Source organism: Lepidochelys kempii, chromosome 15, assembly GCF_965140285.1.
Source record: "Lepidochelys kempii isolate rLepKem1 chromosome 15, rLepKem1.hap1, whole genome shotgun sequence".
NCBI classification, from domain to species: Eukaryota; Metazoa; Chordata; order Testudines; family Cheloniidae; genus Lepidochelys; species Lepidochelys kempii.
The window spans coordinates 12,812,381-12,839,923 of record NC_136394.1 but is presented as its reverse complement, the minus strand read 5'-3'; the positions used below and the strand labels follow the sequence as shown (position 1 = coordinate 12,839,923).

Here is a 27,543-nt window from a genome sequence, read left to right as displayed (position 1 = left end):
AGGGGCATTGCTGGCACATGATGGCATATATCACATTGGTAGATGTACAGGTGAACGAGCCCCTGATGCCATGGCTAATGTGATTAGGTCCTATGATGGTGTCACTTGAATAAATATGTGGACAGAGTTGCATTGGGCTTTGTTGCAAGGATAGGTTCCTGGGTTAGCGTTTTTGTTGTATGGTTGCTGGAGAGTATTTGCTTCAGGTTGGGGGGCTGTCTATAAGCGAGGACTGGTCTGTCTCCAAAGATCTGTGAGAGTGAGGGATCATTTTTCAGGATAGGTTGTAGATCTTTAATGATGCACTGGAGAGGTTTTGGTTGGGGGCTGAAGGTGATAGTGGAGTTCTGTTATTTTCTTTGTTGGGCCTGTCCTGTAGTAGGTGACTTCTGGGTACTCTTCTGGCTCTGTCAATCTATTTTTTCACTTCAGCAGGTGGGTACTGTAGTTTAAAGAATGCTTGATAGAGATCTTGTAGGTGTTTGTCTCTGTCTGAGGGATTGGAGCAAATGTGGTTGTATCACAGAGCTTGGCTGTAGACAATGGATTGTGTGGTGTGTCCTGGATGGAAGATGGAGGCATGTAGGTAAGTATAGCAGTCAGTAGGTTTCCGGTATAGGGTGGTATTTATGTGACCATCGCTTATTAGCACAGTAGTGTCCAGGAAATGGACCGCTTGTGTGGATTGGTCCAGGCTGAGGTTGATGGTGGGATGGAAATTGTTGAAATCATGGTGGAATTCCTCTAGGGTTTCTTTTCCATGAGTCTAGACGATGAAGATGTCATCAATGTAGTGCAAGTAGAGTAGGGGCATTAGGGGACGAGAGCTGAGGAAGCGTTGTTCTAAGTCAGCCATAAAAATGTTGGCATACTGTGGAGCCATGCGGGTACCCATAGCAGTGCCGCTGACTTAAAGGTATATATTGTCCCCAAATGTAAAATAGTTGGGGTGAGGACAAAGTCACAAAGTTCAGCCACCAGGTTAGCCGTGACATTATCGGGGATACTGTTCCTGATAGCTTGTAGTCCATCTTTGTGTGGAATGTTGGTGTAGAGGGCTTCTACATCCATAGTAGCCAAGATGGTGTTTTCTGGAAGATCACTGATGGATTGTAGTTTCCTCAGGAAGGGAACTGTGTTGTTTGGACTTCTAAGTAACCATTAAGGTAATAAAGAAGCTGTTTTATGCCGGCTTGGTAAATCTAAGTACTGGAATATCCACCAGCTTTATGGGGATTGTCTGCCCCATTCTTTGCAGTTCACTCTAATTGAGTGACCTCAGCTGGCCCCCGCTGGGACCTCAGTCACACAAGGGAGATGAAATAAGACGGTACAGAGGGAAAAGAGAACTCAGAATGGAGAGGTGGATAAAAGCCACATGAGCTTCCATTTCCGCTGGCTCAATTTACATTGCTGTCGGTGCCAACAGGAGGTAAAACACACAAACTTTGCTGCATTCAATAGATAAGTAGGGGGTTACACATTTGATAGCTTCTGTAGGCCCAGTTTATTGCACACATCAGGAGCTCCTTGCATTCCCCCATTCTATCCCACAGCTCCCTGGGTGCCATGCTCCCACCCTCACTATTTCAGGGACGCCCTGGTCTAGACCTGAAGAAGAACTCTGTGAAGCATGAAAGCTTGTCTATTCCACCAAGAGAAGTTGGTCCAATAAAAGGAGATTACCTCACCACTTTGTCACTCTCATATCCTGGGACCAACATGGCTAAAACAATACTGCAAACGTACAAAGATATACCATCAAGTTGAGTGTAAGGCCTTCACTAGGTTCAGCCAATAACACTTCTTCCTTCTCAAAATACATTCCAGTAATTCCATGAGTACCTTAGAAAATGGAGATGAATGCTATGTACTAGCTAGTAAACATGCATCACCAACTGTCACATATAACACCTGCTGTTTTCTTAATGGAACTCTGAACTACCTGTTAGGTTATGTCTTCAGAATAGAGTTAACTTGTGTAATCAGTACCTGGATCTGAGCACCCAGTGCAGCCTAGCCCAGGCGCAAGCCTCACTCAAGTTACTGCATCTTCACTGGTGCTGCATTCACTTGTGTTTGTTGTAAGGACTTCTGGAGGAATATCCCATGCTTCTTTTTGCTGCAGTAAGCTGAGATGCTCTATGATTCTTTTAAAGTGAATTGTGGGAGATCTTATCTGTCCTTCTCGGCACACAGGGGGAATTGTAGGAAGGCACTGGAGGACAATCAGCACTGAAGTGATTTAACTTTTATCCTCCCTGCAACATGGACAGGTTGCCAGCCCAAAGGAGATCAACTCTTGAGCTCTTGTCTATAACCCCAGCCAGGCCAACCAGCCTGGGTTCAAAGCACCATCTAACTCAGATGAGACATTTTTATGTGTGGACAGGTGAAGGGTTAGGGACAACATCAAGTAAGACCCACAGTCAACTCTGCAGTGAAAACATACCCTTAGTGTCTTGCCATTAAAGATAAAACCTGTGATGATGTGACAAACTGTACCCCATGGTCACCATTTTTGCAAGTCTATGTTAAATTTGGTACAAGGCATGCCCTGTGAGGTATCATTTGAAAACTCATTCTGCAGAACATTAGTGTCCTGGTAAAATATGTATGGAAACATTGCATGTAAAGTTATAAGATTCTACTGTATAACATTGCTGTAATATGTTCCAAAGTTAGAGAGGCAGGCCCAAATCAGTTTTTCAGAGACAGAGACACACTGGCACCCCAGCCAGGTATCAGCAGAATCAGATGAACTATTATAGACTACCACCTAGTTAAGCAGCCATTCTGCGGCAGGAGGAAGGGGTGAGCGAGAACTTCCCCATACTGACAATGAAACAGCTAGGAGCTTCTTTGTAAACAGACTGCCTGTCACCTGACCCCCAGCTGGAGGTAATCCTTAAAGAGGGGAGAAGGGTATAAAAATAAGAAACAGAGGCCCGCAAATCACCTCTCTCCCCTCACTCTACTCAGGACAGCTACAATGTTTGAAACACAAAGGAAGCATCATTGAATTGGAGGGAGGTCCTGGCTGAAGCAATCCAGTTAGACTGCTGTAAGCGTGTGGTAAAAAAAAACTTTTTGCTTTTAAATTCACTTAGCTCATTAAGTTAGGTATCCATTTGCAATTTATCTTTTTTTTAGGGCTCTCAAGCGATTAAAAAAATTAATCACGATTAATCACGTTATTAAACAATAATGGAATACCATTTATTTAAATATTTTTTGGATATTTTCTACATTTTCAAATATATTGATTTCAATTACAACACAGAATACAAAGTGTATAGTGCTCACTTTATATTTATTTTTGATTACAAGTATTTGCACTATAAAAAAACAAAAAAAATTTAATTCACCTCAGACAAGTACTGTAGTGCAATCTCTTTATCATGAAAGTTGAATTTACAAATGTAGAATTATGTACAAAAAATAACTGCATTGAAAATAAAACAATGTAAAACTTTAGAGCCTACAAGTCCACTCAGTCCTATTTCAGCCAATCGCTCAGACAAACAAACCCCTGACAGACGTAGCTATGCTGATGTAACTTTTCAATGTAGACCAGCCCTTACAAGGGGAATCTCACAAAACTGAGTGACTGAGCAACAACAAGGCAGATGAAATTCAACACTGATAAGTGCAAAGTAATGCACACTGGAAAAAATAATCCTAACTACACATGCATAATGATGGGTTCTAAATTAGCTGTTACCACTCAAGAAAGAGATCTTGGAGTCACCGTGGATAGTTCTCTGAAAACTTCAGCACAGTGCACAGCAGTGATCAAAAAGGCTAAAAGAATATTAGGAACTATTAGGAAAGGAATAGAAAATAAGACAGAAAATATCATAATGCCACTATATAAATCCAAGGTTTCCCACACTTTGAATACTGTGTCCAGTTCTGGTCACCCAATCTCAAAAAAGGTATAGTGGAACTGGCAAAGGTAAAAGAAGGGCAACAAAGGGAACGACTTCCATATGAGGAGAGACTAAAAGGATTAGGGCTGGTCTGCTTAGAAAAGGGACAACTAAGGAGAAATATGATAGAGATCTATAAAATCATGAATGGTGTGGAGAAAAACTGTTATTTACCTCTTCACATAACACACAAACCAGGAGTCACCCAATAATATTAATAGGCAGCAGGTTTAAAACAAACATAAGTACTTCTGCACACAATACACAGTCAACCTGTGGAACTCATTGCCAGGGGATGTTGTGAAGACAAAAAAGATAACTGGGTTCAAAAAAGAATTAGATAAATTCCTGGAGGACAGGTCCATCAATGGCTATTAGCCAAGATGGGCAGGGATGCAACCTCACGCTCCAGGCAACCCTAAACCTTTGACTGCCAGAAACCAGGAGTGGAAGACAAGGTGAATCATTCCCAAATTCCCCTTGAAGCTCTAGTACTAGCCACTGTCAGAGACAGGACACTGGGCTAGATGGACCATTGGTCTGATCCAGCATGGCAGTTATGTTCTAATAAATATTTCTATTTCAAAACAGATCTGCCTATCTTGTATATTTTAAATTTATTTTTATTTCTCAGTCCTCTGTTTTTTCTACTATGATAGGAGAAGAAAAACAAGATTGTTATTTCTTGGGGGAATTCATCAGCTCTTGCTCTTTATTCCTCACCAGAGGTCATAATAATCTCCACAGCAACTAACTGATGTCTCAAGGAGGATTGATTTTTGTTTATTTATACAAGCTCCCACACAGGGCTGAAAAGGTTAGAGAACGAATTTTTTCCCCTTTACATTTAGTTCTCATTGATTTGCCATGGATGATTGCAAGCTGGCATGTTTCTCAACCTGCTCTACGACAAACACCCAGTCTGAGAAGTCCAACTCACTGCCCTCCTCAGGTTTGGATTTTGTTACTTTATTGTTGTTTTCTCTGTTAATAAAGATCGGAATAATCCTTCCCCCAGTCTGAGCTGCTCAGACCTCACCCAAGGTCTGTCTATCTCTCTCTTTTCAGAGAGCCATGACTATCTAGGTTATATCCAGGCAGGGTAACAAGTTACCAGCAGACTATCCTTAACCCCTTCCAAGCACAATCAACACTTTTTAACAAGATGGGGTGTTTTAGGCAAACACTACTTACCCCTTACAATGAAGCTGATAGGGTTGGAATTGTCAAAATTGTTTAATTATGTTAATAGATTGTTTTGATGCTTCTCCTGGGACTCATGGTCACATAGACCACCTCCCATTGGTGATCACATAACAACCCTGTGGCAACTGCAGCAATTTCATGCATAGAAAAGTGAAAGTACTCATATACAGTTTAGCTGCCTTTCATGCCTTTTCCAGTTTCACAGCTGGAAACAAAGAGAAACATGCAACCAGCAAGTGCTACACGGACCACAGTTTGGGAACCTCTGAGACAGAATGTTCTAGGCCCATACAGTACGAACACGGTATTTATTATGTATGGATTTAACTATTAAATAAGGTGTGAAGAACATGGAAGGTATGTGTATTAATTTGTATGAATGTTTATGTGTGTGTGTAGGGAAGGGGGAGGATTTGGTGGCTACTGTAGTGCTGGCTAAAAGGCAGCTAAGGGTTAAACCTTTCAGGAACCTGAAACAATCGCTTAAAGACAGAAGTCAGTTGCCTGGTGCTCAGATAATACTATGAATCCATTGTATGAAGACTACCTCCAACCTGCCCTGGAGAAATGCATTCCAGTTTCGTCAGCTCCAGGGGCTTAGCTTGAAACATCAGGAGATCTCTGGGTAGGAAATTTCAAACAAAGGAACTCTGAAATGGATAAAAGGCAGCTTGGATCTTGAGGGACACAGCACGCTGACTGGATAGCGGGGGATGACTATGAGAGAGGCAGCAGTTGCAGGGGTGCAGCCTGCTTCGTGCAGCCCAATGCTTTGGGGGTTCCTGGGTTAAGCAGAATCTATTTAAACTAGCAAGGAAAGATTAGGTTTAGGTAAGACAATATGCATTTAGGCATTTGTTATTTTTAACCCTTTTCTCTCTGCTTGTGATGTTCCTACAGATAAATAAACCATACTCTGTTTTGAACAAGCTGCTCTATGTCATTGCATTCACCAGCTGGTCACAGCTCCCTGAGAGAATTTTGGATTGAGGTCAAACCCAGCTGGCCATGCTGGAGGTACTATGGTTTATAAATAAAGGTGCTGTAAACTTGTGGTCTAGTCAAAAGTGGGATGAATTGCAGGATTCTACTTAGGGAAGTGCAGGTATAGGCCTGTCACCTGAAAGAAGCGCCCATGGAGAGATACAAAGAGATCACAGGTACAGTTCATCCCTGAACCATATAACACAAGGCTCATCAGCTTACAGGAAATTCACCAGGAGTGTGACTTCATCAGAACCCCACAACTGACACACCGTAGCTATGAATTACACAATTTTTATAAAGCTCATCAATATTTTTGTGAAGTTGCTTTGTATAGAAAAGCCCATTGGGATGATAACCTGTATTGTGGAGCAGATTATTTTGGGGAAATATTATAAAACAAAGAAAATAACTTAAAATAAATCAAAGCTACAATAGCATCTTGGGAATTCTGGTGGCATCATATTCCATGCTTGTGATTTTTGAGCGCACCAGATATCCCTCAGTGGTATCATCATAGCCACACAATTCTACCTTGACAAAATGGACAGGACAGTTATGCAGCTACACTTTCCAACACTCTACCATATAGAGACAAGCAAGAGCTACAAAGTGAGGACAGTGTATTATAAGCAATGCTGCATCTCACCTCATTAAAATCTCCAATCCTTGGAATGTGATTTTTCCTGCTCTTCCCAAGGACAGATCCAGAGTTTGAAATCACCACTGCAGTGTTCCACAAAGTTCCTCCATGTACATCATCTCTCTCCAGAATTGGAGACACCACAACCATATTGTGTTTCTTTGCCAACTATAGAAATGAATAGAAAATCTCTATTACGGAAAAGCCTGTTATGATTAACTCTGTTTTCATCTTTTTCCCCTCAAAGTAGAATACAGAAGAGGTTTTCATTCTGTGCATTATTCTGACCTCAGCTAAGCACTAGTGATGAATATATGATGTACTGGAACTCTAGTGTTACAACATTTTTCTTGTTCAGAGAGGGATACCTCAGTGAAAACTTTCCAGTCTGAATCCTTCTGGCAGAAGCACCAAGTTCCAGTTAGATGAGTTCTGCTGTAGCAGCAGTTTTTAACCTGTAGGCCAGACCCACCCACCCAAAAGGGGCATAAGGAACTGCTGAGAAATAAGCGGGGGGAGAGGGTGTTTAATCCTGCTCCCATTCTCTCATTCTGGTACACTGCTTAGTGGATTTGCTTAACAAGAGCTGGCTGAAAAAGGTAAAAAAAAAATCATAGGACATGCTTAAAAGAACATTTTTTATTTTCTGAAAAATAATAAATCAGTTTTTCAATGAAAAACCAAAACAGAAAACTGAATTTTTTTTTCAATTTTTGTTTTACCAGTGACAAATTTTCCAAGACAATTCTCATTTCATTCCAATAGCCATTTTCCATTGAAAAAATGTTTCTACTCAGAATTTTTGACCAACTCTACTTAACAACTTGTGCCTGAGCCTCAGATTCTAAAGCTTCCCATAAACCCTTGTGCTGATTCCTGATGCCTTCTACAAAGAACTGGAGCAAAGGATTAATGAATGTATTTGCTAAGGCTTTCCTGTGAATAACTGACATGTGAAATCACAGTATGGAAAGTGGACAACTCTATGCAGACATTTATTAAATCAGTCTGGACCTAGTGATCATTTTTATTCTCTTTGCAAAGCATCTCATGTTTGGCTTTTACCTACAAGATAAAGCATTCAAGTTATCTTCAGCAGCAATTCAGAGGCACATGAAACTGAATCCAACAGTTGGGAACAAAAGGATTCAGGCAAGGCAGAGTCTTCCAAGGATGTCCCAGGAATCCACTCTCTAGAACTAAATCCCAGATTCTACTGGCCGCTCATCGTTTAAGCATTGTTTGTCCTTGTATTCTTCCTTTCATTAAATTTAGGGTTAGTAACATAACAGAAAGATGTTACACAATTTGGATCCCCAGTTATGCTAGGTATAGAACTGTGGCACTGTGCACCAAGAGCAAATCCTTTTTCGAGTAGGAATTTAAATTCCTCTTTATTGCAACAGATCAAATATAAGAAAGTCTTTGATCAACGAGTTATTGTAGTTACACAGCACATAGTGGATCCACACTTTGTAAATACATTTATGTTTAAAAGTATAGGTGCTGCCTTATCCACAGGAATCATAGCATCACAGTACCTTTTAATGTTCTAGCAAGAATATTTTGCACCAAATGTTAGTACTGATAGGTTATTTAATCTTTGGTCAAATGACATTTTCTCTTCTTTCCCCTCATGTAATTTTACTTTTCTATATGTCTGAATATTTCTTGCAGGATCTGCCCTTAGGTCATTAACCCCACATTGAGAAGTGCCCCACACTTGACCTAGGTCAGATTGAAGCTGTAAAGTGGTTAGATACACATGCTTAGTAGGTCAGATCACATCTGGGTAGATTCAGGCCCACAACAAACCTGATCATGTCAGTGAATTATTTAAGAAAGAAAAATACAACATCCCTTATAAAACAAGAAAACTGCAGCCTATTTAAGATGGCAAAAGGTGAAAATTATCCCACAATCATGCTTTCACTTAGCGATCCCTGGCCGAATGACTGCCAGCTATTAAAAGGTCACCTCTGGTGCACAGAAAGCTACATTCTGTGTTACATGTCAGAGGAAGGATGTAGAAGAATCATATGAAAGTGTTTCCCTTTCAGAACATTAGTTAATTCATCAGTTAATATTCTTTGTGTAATGCTTTGCTAATGCATGGTCTGTTCCATTCAAAAGGAATTTCTTGACTAGAAGTTAAAGATGACTGGCTGTGAAACTTATTTTCTTGTAAAAATATGGGAAAAATCAGGATAGGAAGTCTCACATATCCTACAGGGTAAAAGGCATTATAAAAATGTAAAGTATGATTTTTTAAAAACTGTTTCATATTGCACGTGTATTGTCCATTTGCACTTTCACTAGCTCTCACAATACATGCTTTGAACATGCTGGAAAATTATTTTTGGTTCTTTGAGTCTTACAATGTATAAGACTGATATACAAAAAGTGACCACTACAGAATGGTATGAATTCAGCTTTTTACCTTTTGGCAGAACCTTGTTGTCAGACCATCTTCTGCTGACTCAGCAAATTCAGTCCATGGAAGCTTCTCTCTTGTACAGAATGCAAAAGGCATAGCTAGAAAAACACCAACATGAGAAGTCAATACAAAGACTTTAGATCACTGAGCTGGTATGGGGTGGGTTCTGCTTTACTTATATAAAACGGGTCAATGAAATGTGTTCAGAAGCTGCTTTTGTGTAAACAGAGAAATAATTACCACATCTGAGTATGGTATTACTATCTTCTTCTCCCTGCAAAAAGGAGTTTGATTCTTGAGAATGTGCCATTTAGGGGTCTCTAAACTTTAGATTTTCTAGGCTGCATTCTCACAGAGACACTGTGACAAGACCAGCCACGTATAGTTCCAGTGCTCTATATGCAGCAGACCAAGATCTAATTTCCTCTTACTCCACAGCCCAGCAAGGACAAGAAGTGTTGCACAGTCGCTCAGCTCTATGGAGCAAAGACAGCACCTTATAATCAGCCAACATTTGTTCAATTAAGAAGCCAGACTGAGTCCCTACTGATTTGAAATGGGAGGCCTGTCTGGCCAGAAGAGAGGTGGCTATGATTAGAGACGAAGAGGGTAGGAAGTTAGTATAGGTGCAATGAGAGGGGAAGATTACCCACTATCTAACACGGGGCAGAGGATCCCCTGAAGGCGCGTCTGAGGAAGAAACCTGCAAATTAATGACTAAGACATATTTTCCTAAACAGCCACACAGGAGGTCCTTCAATTTTGGTTTTGGCTAGTCCTAAACCCACACATCCTCCATTTTCATTTAAATATTATTTTTCTGCTGTTGGGAATCTTCCTAAATGAAACAAAACTTCCAAGAAAGAAAAGGGGAAGAGCAGGTGAAAGAACACACAGTAAGCATAACTAAAAGCATCGCCCAGATGCAGACCCTGCCTTTGCAGACCAACATGGAACCTGCACACAGCTCTGTTAACAAGGATTCTTTTAAGTTTCTTTCAGAAAATAAAGATTAGGATCAGAGGATTGTATCCTGGAATCTCTGTTTCATAGCTGCGGCGGAACATTTTTAAAATATAGGGTACCTGTTAAATGGAGAGGAATTGGCTATTTTCAGAAATTTTAGCATTTTAAAGGCAAAAAATCTGGACTTCGGGAGACTACAGAAAATACTCACTCCAAGCCTCTTGAAAGCAGATCACATTGACCCCACACATTGCAGCCACCTCCACGATCTCCTCTATTCGCCTGTGCAGTGCAGCCACCTGGTTATAAGAAATTTGAGTCTATAAAAATTCATACATCATAATTCACTTATAACATTACGGTTTTGGTTCTGCCACCTTTGTTCACACTAAGCAGTACCATGCTTGGCACTTCACCCCATTCATTTCAGTGAGAGTACTTGTAGGGTAAGTTACTGCTCAGTACAAGCAATGGTTGCAGAATTAGGCCCTAAAGAGTTAGGGCATTTTTAAAGGTATTTAGGGGCCTAAACATTCAGATAGGTGCCTAATGGGATTTTCAAAAGCACATATCTGCATCTTTAATGCACATATAGGGATTAAAGGCCAGTTTTTCAAATGAATCTAGGTGCCTAGAGATCTATAAACCCTAAAAGAGTGACACAGAAAAAAACATTTTGATGCTGTTTTGAGATGTGACACTTAGCAATGTGAATGAGTAAGCATAATACCACCAGAGGTTAGACCAGCCTATTGAATTGATATCTGTGCATCCTGCAAGCACATGTAGATTCCAGATCTTCCCCTAAAATACCAGCCCAGGAGCTAGCAGAGTTGTGAACTGACAAAATGCTTGTTGGAGCAGTATGTTGCTTCACTCTTGAGCCCCATACATCTGACAACTTCGACCAGAAGTTCTTTGACTAGAAGTTAGGAGGCCATCTCCCTATGGTTATCTGTGGGACAGTTGCCTATGTTTGGATAAAGGAGAGATGGGATGATCAGGGGCAGGGATGGCCATGGACTGGCTACTCCTGAAACGCAGACAAGCTCCTCCTTTTGGCATATGCTCTGGGTCTAATGAGAGAAGCTCATGCTCTGAGGCTTGAAATGCACACACACACGCACACACACACACACAGAGTTAGTAAAGACGCTTCAGTCAGTAATATACAAGTTATTACCCTCCAAGCATGTTTTAATGCATCCCTTACAAGAACCAAGCAGTGCACCAGTGATGGCCTGTTCATATTTTTCTTTAAGTACTTAAAAATCTTTACACAGGAACTCCTCTCACTAGAGAACTCTAGTTACAAAGAGGCATAGGGGCAGTGGCAACGAGATTTGGAGCCATTCATATATATATATATTCATCTCAAATCCAACCCAGACTGATACTGACCAAAGAGATATAACAGCTGTGTAGCGTTATGCAAAATGACTTGGTGGTCTCAGGCCAGTTTCTAGTAAACAGGCATCCACATAACAAATGGCAGCAACTGGCACTCTTTTTGGCAGACACCACAGAGAAAGCAAGAACTTGACTAACACAGAGAATGAGCTACTCTCTCTCTCCAAAATACAGTGTTGAGTGAAATTTCTGCCCTGTGAATAAATTGGACTATTGGTCTAGCATATTTCACAAATGTGGAATTCACCTTTATTTTGCTTTTAAAAGACTTCATAGATTTACATAAAACTTGCACCTGTGCATCTTGTATCACAGACATGCCAGTGTTCTTCTGGTGAAAGACTCCCCTCAGACCTTTGACTTACTGCTGTATAAAGAGTCTTAGAGCGTAGAATTTATACAAATCACCAACTCTGCATTCTGCAATCATCAACTTTCAATTCTCTGAACATGAAACCTTTCTGGTTCATTTGACAGGTAAAGGCTTTTAGCTTAGAAAGCCAGCAACTAAAATATTTAGCTTCAAGAAAACTACAAATAGCTCGGGCGAGTCAATAAGTAAACAATACACATGAGATTTTCTGATGGAGCTGCATGTTCTTCTTTGAGTAACAAGACTTCTTGGCCATTTACCATTCAACAAGTCAAATCCAAGGACATTAGGTAACATAGGCCACAAAACTGAGAGCGGACAACACAAGAAATGCAGAACTGATAGTGTGACATGTGAAAGACAAGGGGGGGTGAGGTAATATCTTTTATTGGAACAGCTTCTGTTGGTGAATGAGACAAGCTTTGAGATACGCAGAGGTCTGGGAAAGGTACTCAGGGCTTGTTCTCATGTACAGTAATGCAGCTATGCTGTGGTAGCGTTTTAGTGAAGATGTTCCTATGCCAAAGAGAGAGCAGCGTAGTTAATCCACCTCCTTGAGAAGCTCTCCCGTCGATGTAGTACGGTCTACCCGGGAGAGGGCAGGGGGGGTGGAAGAGAATTGTAGGTCAGTAGCACTCAAGGGTGTGGATTTTTCACACCCCTAAGCAACATAGTTATACCGATATAGGTCTCTAATGTAGACCTGGACTCAGAGTGTCACAGCTCAGTACAAGGTAGAACAGATTGCGAAATATGAGGAGTTAACACATTGCAAGAGATCCTTCAGGATGATGTGCACAATTTCTCTGCAATGTGCACAAAATCACCTCTGCAATCACTGGACAAAGAAGCGTTAAGGGGTTACTTACTGTTGTAATGAGACACAAGACCAGTCTCGCTAAGAGCTTGTTTATAGTACCACTAAAATCATAATTTACATCGCTCAGGGGTGGGATGCTCTCCTCTAGGGTTGCCAATCCTCAAGGATTGTCCTGCAGTCTCCAGGAATTAATCTTTAATTAAAAGATGATGTCATGTGAGGAAACCTCCAGGAATATGGCCAACCAAAGCTGGCAAGCCTATCTCCTGCCGACACAGCTTCCTCCTCTCAGTGGGGTGGAGTAATTACCTCCATGGGAGAGCGCTCCCCTGTCAACACAGTGTGTCTTTCCCAGACCTGCTACATCCATCCCTGCAGCTGTGCCACTGGGGGGATGGGGGAGGTAGTGAAGACAGGCCCTAAGGAGTCCATGATTTCAGTGTCACAGAGCTGGGAATTTAAGCAGCCAGGCTCATGACAGGTGTTGATCCAGCGGAGGAGCTGGAGCGGGCTGACCCAGAGCCCGTGACCGTACCTGTTCCGCCACGGGTGTATCTGTGGGCAGGGGGATTTTATTCTGAACCAGCCCCACTCGGACAACGCGGGGCTGCCTCAGCTGCTCGGGCGCCGCTCCGAATCCACAGCCCTGCAGCTCAAACGCCCTCTGGCCCGCGGCCGACAGAGCCGCCGCCGGCAAGGCGAGTTTTCTGAAACGGCAAAGGAGCGGAATCAAGGGCGCGCGCGCGCGGGTGGGCAGCGCGAGCGCGAGCGCCGCGCGCCGGCCAACCGCCAGGCGGGACAAGGCGGCTGCTGGAGGCTGCGCGGCCACCACCCCTCAAGCCAAACCTGAGGCCCAAAGGCCTCCAGCCACAGCCACAGCCACGGCCACGCCCCCTCCCCCCGGCTCGGTTACGCCGCCCGAGCTAAGGCGCCCCCCACCCCGGCCTCAGTCCCACTGCAACGCGGGCCGCCGGCGCAGGGGCTGCTGGGAGCTGTAGTCCCTCCCGCACCTGCTCAGGCTCCCGTAGAGGATCCGCTTCACTTCGCCGAGCTCCTCGGGGGGGAGGTGCCGCTCCAGGCATTTCTCCAGCGAATCCAGACCCCCCGCCATGGCGGCTCCGAGGACGAGGGAGGCAGCGGTGGCCACCAGCGGACTGCACGGGACCGGGCAGGCTAAGTGACCGTTACGCTCCGGCGGCCAGCCCGGCACTCCCGCGAATGAGACCGTTGGCCCGCGGGACACGCCCCCGCCACCACCCCTCAGGGGGGTTTTGGCGCGTTCCCCTGCTCGGGAGGGGCCCGCTGAGGGGCTGGACGTGCGAGACCTGGTGGGGTCACGGGGATGGTCGCTCGCTGGCTGCAACCTGGGCAGAAGCAGTGCCAGCTTGTCCCCCAGGACCCCGCCAACCTGCCTCTCACAGCGCCCTGGGGGTAGCACCGCCATGGGGATGGGGTGGGGGCACTGACCGTCTCCATGGTCCGTGCACTCTTTTGTGGCCGCCCACCCAGGGTTGGTTGGGATGTGCCCCTCTGGCCTAGCCTGTCGCTCACTGAGTAGATGGCACCCAGCGCTGAACGGGTGCATCTCCTACCAACCCCTTGGAGCTGTGCAGGCCCTCCGCTTACCCCCTGTTCCCATTAGAATCACTACGGGGCGACGGCCCCTGCCATGCCCTGGCTGTTGATCTAAAAGATCTGCTATAGGTCCTATGTTGGGGGAAGTTCTATAGCCCGTGTTATACAGGAGGTCAGACAAGGTGGTCACAAAGATCCCGTCTGGCCCCCTCAGCCTCTAATCCCTGGCTAACCTAGAACCAGCACACGGGCACAACACACTCTTAAGAACTTTTAAGATGTCCCATAAGCAAAGCCACAGTATGGGGAGGGGAGGAAAAGAGGGAGTATCACAGTTTACAGAAAATGTCATGCGTCTTGTGATGTGTATCATTTTTAATAGCAAAAAGACACCACACAGCAGCCAGAAACAGTAATGATTAACCTAGTCCTCAACTTGGCTTTGAGCCCCAGGTTATCACTGGAAAATCATCCCAGAGCCAGAGAGAATCAATCTACCACACAAAGGACAGCTCAGACAAAATAAGGAGGCAATGTACCAGCCTCCATTTAAACACCAATCTGGGACAAGGAACAGTGGGTATGAATAAAGGATAGTACCATTAGTAAGTACCAAGAGGCCATCCTGTTTAAACCTCATTATTCCCACCAGAGTCAATAACTATTGGCCATGCTTTCTGCTTCTAGGTGTTATTGTGAAATGAATAATGTGTAAGCATTTTGTTCCCATGAGAAGATTGGTTACAGAGTCCTGTGACTGTTACAAATGTCTTAATAGATCAAAACTATGACTTTTAGAGTCTTTTCTTTACGTCTCCTACAAGACATGGTGTGATGAAATGGGGGTATTTTCTTGGTTTTTTCAACAGTTTGCATACAGAGGGGGTGGAACTCAGTTTCCCTGGGTGTTACTGGTTGAACGAGGTGATGGGAGAGGGAGTTTGTTGTTACAGAGGCCCAGCGACGGAACTTGGGACCCCAGCCAACTACCGGGAGAATAGATACCCCAGCGATTGGTGACCGAGTCACCAGGAGGCCCAGCTCGGCCAACACAGATGGTTCTGGCCAGTGGGAAGACAATGGGCTGCAGAGAGAGGACCCCAGTGACCTGGCCAGCTGGGTCCAGCTAGTGGGGAACAAAGGATGGCTGAGAGGAAAGGAGGCCCAGGCGACCCTGTTTACTTGGGCAAAAGACAAAGGAGAAAGGCGGGGCTTGGGAGCAGGTGATATTGGATGCCCAGCTGGAAAGCAGGAGGTCTCTGAGCTGGAGAGGGAGAGAAAGAGAGCCCACGTGGATGTAGGGGAGACTTAGATGTACTGTGCTGAGGGAGGCCAGGCCTGAGGGCCCTGAGAGTTTCCTATGCTGTGTTCAGACACTCAATAAACCCTCCTGTTTTACACTGAATGAGAGTCGCTCCAGTCTAAAGAACAGGGTTGCATTATTCCCTCTGGGAGTGGAGGCCCTGGGGTTCCAGAGCGAGTGGACTCCCTGAGCGGGCCCACGGCGAGAGACAGGTGTGCTAAAGGTTCAGAGAGGTGTGGTTCCAAGAGGTGGAGGGGTTTAACCCCCAAGAGTGGACCCCGAGAAGGATGAAGTGAGCTGTAGCTCACAAAAGCTTATGCTCAAATAAATTTGTTAGTCTCTAAGGTGCCACAAGTACTCCTTTTTTTTTTTTTTTACACTGAAGAGGGTTCCCCCCAGGGACTGTAAGGGGCCAAGAGTGGGCATGACCTATGAGTCCGTGACACATGGCAACACACAGCACTTGAAAACCCTGATAATAGCAAATGTTAACGAAGTTAAATATTAAACCTCTTAAATATTTGCAAGGGAAGAGTAACTTACATTAATTAACTTTTAATCTAAACAAAAAGAATCCAGGGGTCATCTGGTTTCCCAGCAGCAATTGGAAATGCCAGCCTTTGCAGATACCCCCATATGCTCTCCTGTGATGCTCCCCAGGGGTACCCAGGGTTGTGAGGCACCTCACCATTGCCTGCTCTTAGCACGAAATAGTCTTGTCTGTGCCAGTTGTGGGTCAGTACCCTGAAACCACCAGCCTCTAGCAGCAAAACACCACTTTCCAGGCCTTGCTCTCTCTGTACAGGTAGTGATAGACACACACCAACCCCTGAATTCTCACTGCATTCTCTGGAGCATCCAGCCCTTTATCCACTGAACACTCCCAAAATCACCAGGCCTGCTGTTCCCAAAGGAACAGTACACTGAAGCTTGTAAGATTCAGTTTAGGACTATCAGTTTGCTTAGTTAAATTTACTCTTGTTTTCACTATAACTATGTTATCAAAAGAGAGATTCAAATAATAGTGAGTAAGAATACTGGAAACAAATGGCTACATATAAAGCAAAATCATAACTTGCTTCCTAGAGACTAAACTTAACTAACAGTTTAACCTCTAAAGAAGTTTATCTCACCCCAAGTCCTCTTCAGCATTTTCATCCAAGGCTGGTTGAGACCCCTTTTTCATGAAGAAAACTGATGTCCTTCTCTTACTTAGTGAAGGCTGCCTGAGTGTCTTCGCTATCGCTCAGATATACTCAGGCAGATCTTTGATCTGTACCACCAAATAAGATTCTCTCCCCCAAGCTGTTTTTCTCTGTTGGTTTCTTTCTGATGTCCTCACAACCCTTTGTTTGCATTCAGTTCAGACTAGTGATGGGAGACCCATTGTGAACAAGACAATACTAATTTCACATGTAAACAGGTAGATAGATATACAGCTCTTCTCTGACAGGAAACCGGGTTTTTCATTTTTGTTGATGACCAGAGCCGTCTCGTCCATAGGACGGACTGGGGCAACTGCCCCAGGCCCTGTGCTTTGGTGGGCCCTGCATTTCAGGACGCGGGGTCCAGGGCGGCCTGGGGATTTAGCAGCCTGGTGCTGGCAGCAGTAAGCAACGCAGCCCCAGCCTGCCCTGCTCCGCCCCCACAGCTCCTGGCATCACTCGGGGGAGGAGGTGGAAGCCGGGGCTTGGTGGAAGGGGTGGAATGGAGATTGGGGGGAGCAGGGGTGGGAAGAGGTGGGGCAGGAACAGGAGTGTGCAGGGGCTTGGAGAAGGGGTGGAGTGGGGGCAGGACTGGCAGACTCCCTACCGGTTCTGCATGTCCCTCCAGCTCCTAGGGGGAGGGAAGGCCAGGCGGCTCCATGCACTGCCCCCGCCACAAGGTCCTGCTATGCAGCTCTCATTGGCCAGAAACCGCAGCCAATGGGAGCTGTGGAGGCAGGGGCAGCGTGCAGAGCTCCCTGGCCCCTCTGCCCAGGAGCTGCAGGGACACACTGGCCACTTGTGGGGAGCCCCTGCCCCCAAGGTAAGCAGCACCCTGCACCCCAACCACTTGCCCCAGCCCTGAGCCCCATCCATACCCAAACTGCCCCAGCAGCAGCTGGTGCAGCTGGCCCAGGGGCTGCCTGATCTGCTTGGGCAGCCCCGGAGCCAGCCACACCAGCTGCTGCATAAGTCACGGAGGTCACAGAAAGTTACGCAATCTGTGACCTCCGTGACAGACTTATGTGCAAGTTGTAGCAGAGGAAGGGTTTGATGTTTGTGTGAGTAGAGGAGGGGGCGTGGAAGTAGGATACAGGAAATTAGTTAAACAATTTTCTAGTCTTTTGGGGAATTTTCAAGATTAGTCAATAATTGGGATGGTGCTACGCTGTGACACAAAAGGTGGCAAATACACATTGCAAATGGAAAAGGGGAACTGTTTGCAAAGGGAGAAACTCCTTTAGACAGAGGGTAGCCAGTCTATTATCTATTTTATCTAAGCCTTCCTACTACACACATCACCATAGTTCTACCTGAATGTCCAGGGCCATGAGCCTGGAGAATTGGTTTTTGAGGAAATATTTGTTTCCCCAGTGCTTTCCTGCAATGCAATGATAATAATGACTGATATTTATATAGCAGCTTTCATCTGAAGATCTTAAAGTGCTCTACTAGCGGATTTAAAAGCTATTTATAAAGAATCACTTCATCCACCGCTTGGGTGGAAGGTGGCAGGTATTTAACAGTGCACCACAACACTGCACAACAGAAAATCAGTGTTGTATCCAGCTGAAACTACAGGTGCATTTTTAAGGAAATCGACACATAGCTCAATTTCATGTCAATACCCAGCATGGTTGTGAGCTGGGAAAGCATTTTCCTAGCTGTGCTATTGCTGGAACCTACTCTGGGAACAAACTGAAGGGTCTGGCCTTGTTTTGGGATTGACCAAGTTCTTCTCTGTGTGCGTTGCAAACTGTAGAGAAAAACATAGCAGCAAGTCTGTTCCGTGTCCAACTCCTGAATAAGGTCACATAGCTGAACTGTTCTCCAAGTTTCTTTTCTAATCTTAGCATGAACTCACAGTGACTTCTCTTTTGGTGGCTTGTTTGTTTGTAATTTAGCTTTGTTTAAAGTGTACTACGTGTAGGAAATTGACTTCAGAGCAATAAAGTTGAAGAATACTTGTGTAGGGAAGAGACCTGAAAAAACAATACATTTCCTGTGCACCAGACTAACCACCCTGCATCAATACAACAAAGGCCGTAGGCTGTGTCTGCACTGCCACTTTCAGCTCTAAAACTTTAGTCATTCAGGGGTGTGAAAAACACACCCCTGAGCAACAAAAGTTGTAGTGCTGAAAAGCATCAGTATAGACAGTGCTTTATTGCCGGGAACTGTGCTCCTGGCAATAAAGCTACCACCCCTCATTCGGGGTGGGGTTCTTTTTTTTTGTTTTTTTTTTAATTATTATTATTATTGCTGGGAGAGCTCTCCCCCGGTGATAAAGTGTGTCTACACTGCCTATGTCACAGTGCTACGGCACTGTAACATGGACAGTGTAGACATTCCTTTTCATTGCTACTAAGGGTAATGACAAAACTAGAAGTAGTAATAGGGATGGAGGGAGACCAGACTATTTCTCTGAAACTGTGTATGGATAAAGGAACAGAACGGCCAACATAAATTTCCAAAGCACCAAATCTTAAAATTCAGCAGGTAGATAACCTAATAAAGGAAGATGATTTCTGTTCCCCACCCCAGATGATGGCATATCAAATAGAGAGAGAGCCTGGATCCAAATCTGAACATCCCAGCTCAATCCCTTACAAAGATAGATCAAAGTTATGAAGCTTGAATCCAGCTCTGAATGCTCACTCAGAACTTCCCCAAAATTCTGAAAGAGGTTTGCATACAATGTTCTGGATTACCTGGACCATCTAATATTAGTATATTCTGTGAAATAACTGAACCCTCTGATAGGAATGGAGGTTGCTCTGGTAATCAGCTCAGAGGGAGATAGTTGACCAAGGGGATAATTTAAAATGGTTGAGAACTCCCTCAAAACAAATTCTAAAGGGTGCACACACTTCCTTTCTATCAACATGATATTTTTACTAAATGATTGGATGTCAGAGATGCCTGGGACAGGACTCGTCCAGAAGTAAATGCCTAGTGATGCCAGGTTCCAGACTAAAAAACTGGGTATCACCTGGATGCCATCTGAATAGCAAGCAGTTCTTCACCAGCATGCCCCAGTTTGAAGTCCCGGTTTGGGCAGACAGCATTCCAGTGTTAAAATTGAAGTCTAATTAAAATGGTCCAGATTCTTTGCTGCAAGATTCTCCTCCCAGAAGGTTCCTATAGCCTGGAGTCACCAACTATTCTTATTATTCCCCACAAACTCCAGGTTAGTGTCCCTAGCATAACTAAGGGACACTCAGAGCCCTGAGGCACTAAGTGGAATTAAGAGCCAAGCAAACCCAGAAGTCAGGCCAAGGCTGGGGAAAAAACCAAGAACTGATTCAAACAAACAATCTTTCCACTGTAACTTAAGTCAGAAGCAAAGAGTGAACATGGCCGCAGGTCAGAGCCAGCAGACAGGATTGTATTTATAAAGTAGAATCTCTGTCTTCCCTCCTGCATAATTAGTCTGTACATTCCTGCCTCCACCCCCCAGAATGCCTGTGTTTCTCCCAAGACTCTGTTGCTTTCTCCTAGATCACATATCCTAACCATTTCTCTCACCATCATTCTCTGAAAGAAGACCCAAAGATCTCTCCAAAGAGACTAGAATGCTAACACCTGGCACCCTTGACCCAGCAACACCCTCTTACCTTCCAAAGGGTTATGCTGCTTTTTATTAATATCAGCAAAGGGATTTCACTGCATGTGGGGGCAGTGGAAACTAGTGGTCACCTAAGCTCATGCGTAACTTCACCCCTGCTTTCTATGTTATGGTGCCATTGCCCTTATCACCTGGAAAAAAACCAAAACAAACTGTGCTGCAATGTGCCACTGAAATGGATTCTGATAGCAGACATGCTGGCAGGATTCACTCCTTCTAATGCAGATATGAAAAAAATCCCTCACCCAGTATTTCTGATCAAAGTAATTCCATATGTTTAAAAAAAGATGGTGGTCAGGCAGCAAATGAGCAAAAGAACAGAGGTATGACAGCTATAAAATAACATGGGGAGGAGAAAGGACTAGCTGTATTACATTAGTCAACGTGTAACGAACACTATCTAGCTTTTTTCTGGCCCCTCTTTGGTTCGCAAACCAATCTAGGGGACTTCTGTGGGGCATTTGTGGTGTGGGGAGATTCCCTTTAGCTCTGTTTTAAACCGTCCCCTTTACAACATGGCATCTTGTCAATATCATGTATTTTTTTTTATACAGTATAGTTGACTGGGTCTCTTTCTAATTCTGCTTTATTCAAATGAGAGAAGTATTTGTGTCAGATTTAGAGATGGGCCCAACTTGGGGCAGGGCCAAAATTGGGTTTATGTTGGTGGGTGGTTTCAAAATCTGAACCCAGATCAGAATTTTCCAGATAGCCCTTATCTTTATAATGGATCAAACTAAAGCCCGAGATTTGATCACTCCTGGGTTGGGGGAAGCCCTGTATATCAGAAACCTGACATAGCTGGCTTTATGCCATCTACTTGGCCTCTTGCCAGAGTAGGCGGCATGTTGGAGATCAAAAGAGGAGTTGCTGAAGCCCCTTGGAAACTGTTACTGTTGGCATAAAATTTAGGCAGGTCTAAATCATGCCAAGGACCAAACCAACTCCCAGTCAGCCCCTGGATTGGGAAGTGAAAAGTGACTTCAAGCCACCTTCCTCTCCTCCACAGGCCCTGCAGATTAGCCAGATGTGAGAATCCTACCCACAGCCTTCATGGTGGGTAGTGAGCCCCAACTTGTGCCAATCTAGCTTCTGAGGGGTCCTTGTCTCTATCTAGAAAAACATTTCTGTTTAACTGGAGTGAAAGGTTCCATGGGATAGCGGTCTAAGCACTCGATTGGGGCCAGAAACTAGTTGTAATTGCATTTCTCACATTGACTCGCTCTGACACCTTGGTTTGGTCACAAGTTAATTTCTATTTCAGTTTCCCCATCAGTAAAATGGGGCTAATATTACAGTTCACAGGGGTTCTATGAAAATTAATTAGCTCATGTTTATAAAGCACTGTGAAGATGAGGAATGCTAGTAATTATTTATCTGCTGCAGCATTGTGCATGTTTAGCACTCAGGATAAAAGTTCTTTTCTTCTGTACTTAACCGAAATATTTAAAGAGTAACAGTTTTCAGCTGGCTAAAGCCGTATGGAAAATATTTTACAAGCTGATGTTTTCAGCAATGTGGCCACCAGCAGAGGGCTCTCAAATACCCATTTTAATTAAGGGCAATTTCACATTCACTTGAGCAGAGTTTAGAAAGCTGCTTTCAGTAACATGGGTGCTGGCTTCTTTTTAACATCCTCTGTGAGTAAGAAAGACCAAGAAGTTCAAATGTTGAGGTTATCCTGTAGACTACTAACCTTTCTGAAGATGGTCAGTAGCCAATATAAATTGTGAGTTTGATTCCCCAGCCCTCACTTGCTCTTCAGTTCTATGGTGTAATGCTGAGCATGTGTCTGCATATATTTGTTGACTAGTAGCTTGAAATGAAGGGACACACCTAGCTACATTATATTAGACAAAGGGATTTGGGGATTTCCTCCTGTGCTCCCCACTCCCATTCTCCATCCAGCTCAACAGTTCACCTGAATCCCTGCCTGTGTTATGTCTTCCTCCAAAAGGGTGTCAGTCATCTGCTGCAGGCATCCTGAACTCTTAAATGTGGCTCAGAATCCTGTGATGCTGCAAAGGAGATTAGAGGTAGCCCTCAATCCCAGCTGTTTTTCTGTCATTTTCTCATTGCTCAGTTCAAGGGGGAAGCTCTTGTTTGATCTCTAGTCTACACCTCTGCTGGCAAGATTGTAAATGGGCATGTGGCATGGAACTGCTCAAAGGAGAATGCCGACTTTCACTGTTACTGGTTATTACTGCGATTAGATCATAGGAGAACAGATTTGGATGTCAGTATACAGTGTGGTGGTCTAAAGAGATAACCTGCAGGACCCACTGAATTCTGAAGATCCCCCACATCCCATGGCAACTATTTGGACCATGGTATATGGCAACCAGGGAATTTTGAGCTAGGCTGAGAATCATTCTGGAGAGCTTCTGTGTTACTTCTGCGAAGAGGAACGGTCAGCTCAAGCAGAGACTCTGGAGCTGTGAGGGATCTTTACATCTAATCTATAGGCATTTCTAAGGCACTACGCCAGCACCAGTTCTATTTTAACTCCATCCCACATACTGCACATGCTGTATTAGATTTGGATTTGGGTGGGAGGACTACATTTAATATCAACTGTCTCCAACATGACAACACTGCCTCCTCAATCATCATGATGAACTGAGTACCCACTGGATGACATCTGGGCTACCCTGGCACTGCAGCAGCATCCAACCAAGTTCCAGTTGCAACATCAGACGCCTTATCCATAATCAAATAATGGACTATGTTAACCTCATTAGCCTCTGATCATCCACTGAACAGCATGAAATGGAGAGCAGGGTCTTTATCAGCTGACACCCAGAACTGTTGAGAAGACACTTCAGCTGTGACCAAAGGAATCAGTAACAAAATATCTTGGGCTTGTCCAACTCCCAAAGAACAATGTGTTCCTACTCGTACCTACAACTGGAACTGACAGAGTCAAATTGTAGTAATTAGTCCCCCTTGAACCTTTATATCCCCAAGCCACAGCAGTGTCACTCAACCCTCTCAGATAGTAAGGTGTCCAGTAAAAGGTCACAGTACAACAAATGGGTTCTCAGGTGTAGACGTCCATGGCAGATTGCATGGATCTGCAGGAAGATGCAACGTTTGATTTTGCAGACTCCCCTCAATTACCTAGATTAAAAAACCTCCCCAGAGTCATCTACTCTCAACTGTTCAACTCTCATGAGTCTCTCAAACTCTATGGAGTTGACGTCCAAAACTGCGGCTATTACCACTAGACCATACCTTCTCTCTTACATTAGGAGACGTGGAAGAAACACTGAGCAGGATACCTTTTTTAAAAGCAATTCTCATGTGAGGGTTGTTGGCTAACCCCACTGATGTTTTCCTTTGGCTTCTTAAGGCTAATACTACTGGCTCCACAGTGACACATGGAATTGAACAGACAGACTGAATTCTGAAAATAAACAGTAGTAACTTAAGTCTGACATTGTAAATGATGCTTATTGAACCCATGTCCTGATGAAAAGGCTAGGGGCTGGCAACATGGTATATGGAAGACAAAATAGAAGCTTAATTAATTTAACAGGAAAGCAAAAAGCTTTTATATAAAAGGGAGAGGGCCAATTCTCAGCCAAGAGTTTAGAGGGTTCTCAGACTTTCCAAGAACAAACAGTAACGTGTGTAATGCTGACTTCTTTCCAGCTCTCTCAGTGCCAGAAATAACTTCAACAGTTAAGGAAATTGGTTAGGGAAGTGGATTGGACTGAAGCACTTATGGATCTAAAGGCAGAGGAGGCCTGGGATTACTTCAAGTTAAAGTTGCAGAAGCTATCAGAAGCCTGCATCCCAAGAAAGGGGAAAAACTTCATAGGCGGGAGTTGTAGACCAAGCTGGATGAGCAAGCATCTCAGAGAGGTGATTAAGAAAAAGCAGAAAGCATACAAGGAGTGGAAGATGGGAGGGATCAGCAAGGAAAGCTACCTTATTGAGGTCAGAACATGTAGAGATAAAGTGAGAAAGGCTAAAAGTCATGTAGAGTTGAACCTTGCAAAGGGAATTAAAACCAATAGTAAAAGGTTCCATAGCCATATAAATAAGAAGGAAAAAAAGGAAAGAAGAGGTGGGACTGCTAAACACTGAGGATGGAGTGGAGGTTAAGGATAATCTAGGCATGACCGAATATCTAAACAAATACTTTGCCTCAGTCTTTAATGAGGAGCTTAGGGATAATGGTAGCATGACAAATGGGAATGATGCTATGGAGGTAGATATTACCATATCCGAGGTAGAAGCCAAACTCAAACAGCTTAATGGGACTAAATGGGGGGGCCCAGATAATCTTCATCTGAGAATATTAAAGAAACTGGCACATGAAATTGCAATCTCATTAGCAAGAATTTTTAATGAATCTGTAAACTCAGGGGTTGTACTGTATGACTGGAAATTGCTAACATAGTTCCTATTTTTAAGAAAGGAAAAAACATGTAATCCAGGTAACTACAGGCCTGTTAGTCTGACATCTGTAGTATGCAAGGTTCAGGAAAAAAATTTGAAGGAGAAAGTAGTTAAGGACATTGAGGTCAATGGTAATTGGGACAAAATACAACATGGTTTTACAAAAGGTAGATTGTGCCAAACCAACCTGATCTCCTTCTTTGAGAAAAAAGAACAGGAGTACTTGTGGCACCTTAGAGATGAACAAATTTATTAGAGCATAAGCTTTCGTGGGCTACAGCCCACTTCATCGGATGCACAGAATGGAACATATAGTAAGAAGATATATATATACATACAGAGAGAAGGTGGAAGTTGCCATACAAACTGTAAGAGGCTAATTAATTAAGATGTAACTGTACGCCTCTTACAGTTTGTATGGCAACTTCCACCTTCTCTGTATGTATATATATATATAGATATATATATCTTCTTACTATATGTTCCATTCTGTGCATCCGATGAAGTGGGCTGTAGCCCACGAAAGCTTATGCTCTAATAAATTTGTTCGTCTCTAAGGTGCCACAAGTACTCCTGTTCTTTTTTGCGGGTACAGACTAACACGGCTGCTACTCTGAAACCTGTTCTTTGAGAAAGTAACAGATTTTTTAGGCACAAGAACAAATGGATATAAACTGTCCATCCGGAAGTTTAGACTTGAAATTAGACAAAGGTTTCTTACCATCAGAGGAGTGAAGTTCTGGAACAGCCTTTCAAGGGAAGCAGTGGGGGCAAAAGACCTATCTGGCTTCAAGATTAAGCTCGATAAGTTTATGGAGGAGATGGTATGATGGGATAACATGATTTTGGTAATTTATTGATCTTTGACTATTAGTGGTAAATAGGCCCAATGGCCTGTGATGGGATGTTGATGGAGTGGGATCTGAGTTACTACAGAGAATTCTTTCCTGGGTATCTGGCTGGTGAGTCTTGCCCACATGCTCAGGGTTTAGCTGATCACCATATTTGGGTCAGGAAGGAATTTTCCTCCAGGGGCCCTGGGGGATTTTCACCTTCCCCTGCAGCGTGGGGCATGAGTCACTTGTTAGAGGATTCTCTGCACCTTGAAGTCTTTAAACCATGATTTGAGGACTTCAATAGCTCAGACATAGGTGAGCGGTTTATTGCAGGAGTGGGTGGGGAAGATTGTGTGGCCTGCATTGTGCAGGAGGTCAGACTAAATGATCATAATGGTCCCTTCTGACCTTAAAGTCTATGAACAGAGTGAATTCCATCAATGTACCTTTTACACAAAGCCAGTTCCTCAAAAGAAAGCAGCACATGCTGCTAAACTGAAAGGTAAATGAGGAACAGGAAAGGAAACTCCATATGTGAAAGTGTGACACTCTCCCCACACTTATGCCCCAGCACATGAGAATGGCTGCCACCTTGTAAGAACATGAGCTAATCAGGGGGAAATGAGACCCAGGGGGATGAACCTATAGCCAACAAGCAGCACGGAAAGGGGAAAAGGGTGAGATCGGCCTCTCTGTGGTCCTGGGCTGGGACACATTGGCATCTTACATCATTGGCATTGTCGTTAATTTCTTGTCATTGTTCCAGATTGTTGTCTCAACTACAGAGGTGTAAATTTAGAGTTATTTAATATGTATGCCATGCAGCTGAGATTGGAATCTGGCCAGTTAGAGCAGAAAGCTAAAAGCAGTTACAGTCACCACCCAGGAGCCGGCCTGTTATCTGAAGGAACCATACATGGGGCCCTGGGCTGATAAAACCACGAGAGACTCACATTGCCCAGAGGGTCAAGCATTCAGACACCAGTTGTATCTATGTTGCCTCCAGGACCTCAGCTTTCATTTAAAGAGAAAAGTTTCTAGCCATCATGGTTCCAAAGACAACCTGCCAAACGTGACCCAAGCATAACTAATGCAGTGCTGTCTGCCTGAGTCAGTAGCCAACTTGAAACAAATCCTCTGGGAGGAGTGAATTCCCCAACCCAGAAATCTCACCAGGGTCCTAACTCTAAAAGCTGATAATGACACTTTCAAATACCAGCATTAATTTCTTCATTGTTGGAAGGAAGCCTATGGGGGCAGGAACTGGAACTAGCTGCAGAGGGAAGAAAAGAGGAGACACAAAAAGATGAAGGGAAATAGAAGCACAGAAAAGAGAGTGGGGACAGAGAGAAACAAAGGCCAGAGATAGCCCTGGGCTTAAAGAGGAGGATATTTTCAAATGATACTTAAGGTGCCAGTAAGGTTCTGAACAAATGATTAAGGATAATAATAACTAAAGGTTTAGCTGCTAACTAGATTCTACCCTTGATCTTTGTGCAGACCTCCCATTGCCATCAGTGGGAATTCTGCTATGGGTCCAGAGGAGAATATAGCCCTAAATTTATAGCCTGCCATTAAAAATGGGATTTGGTCTTCTCCACAGAATGAGTTTGACATCCCTGATATGGCTGAATAGAATGGGTTTTGTTCTTTATATATAAATCACCCCCTCCCTCCTATGCACTGCGCTGCTTCCTGAAACATTTAAAATTTGTTTTCCTTTGGTTATTTGTGGTTGTAGCCACCAGCTGGCCTGTCTCAATGCTGAAATGCTCTGCATATTATTCCATTATCCCATTAGGTTGAACATGTCCTTCC

General features: G+C 43.9%; 1 protein-coding gene across 1 annotated transcript in view; it reads right to left on the bottom strand.

Moving 5' to 3' along the window:
- Positions 1–13,993, bottom strand: part of UPB1 (beta-ureidopropionase 1) — a 33,038-nt gene extending 19,045 nt beyond the window's left edge. The window contains exons 1-5 of the mRNA XM_073312808.2: positions 13,782–13,993; positions 13,307–13,478; positions 10,380–10,467; positions 9,206–9,300; positions 6,772–6,933 (exon numbers count right to left, since the gene is read on the bottom strand). Of these exons, the coding sequence (XP_073168909.1) occupies positions 6,772–6,933; positions 9,206–9,300; positions 10,380–10,467; positions 13,307–13,478; positions 13,782–13,882 (618 nt within the window). The 5' untranslated portion in view covers positions 13,883–13,993. The remainder of the gene's footprint in view (positions 1–6,771; positions 6,934–9,205; positions 9,301–10,379; positions 10,468–13,306; positions 13,479–13,781) is intronic.
- Positions 13,994–27,543: the final 13,550 nt, after the last annotated feature.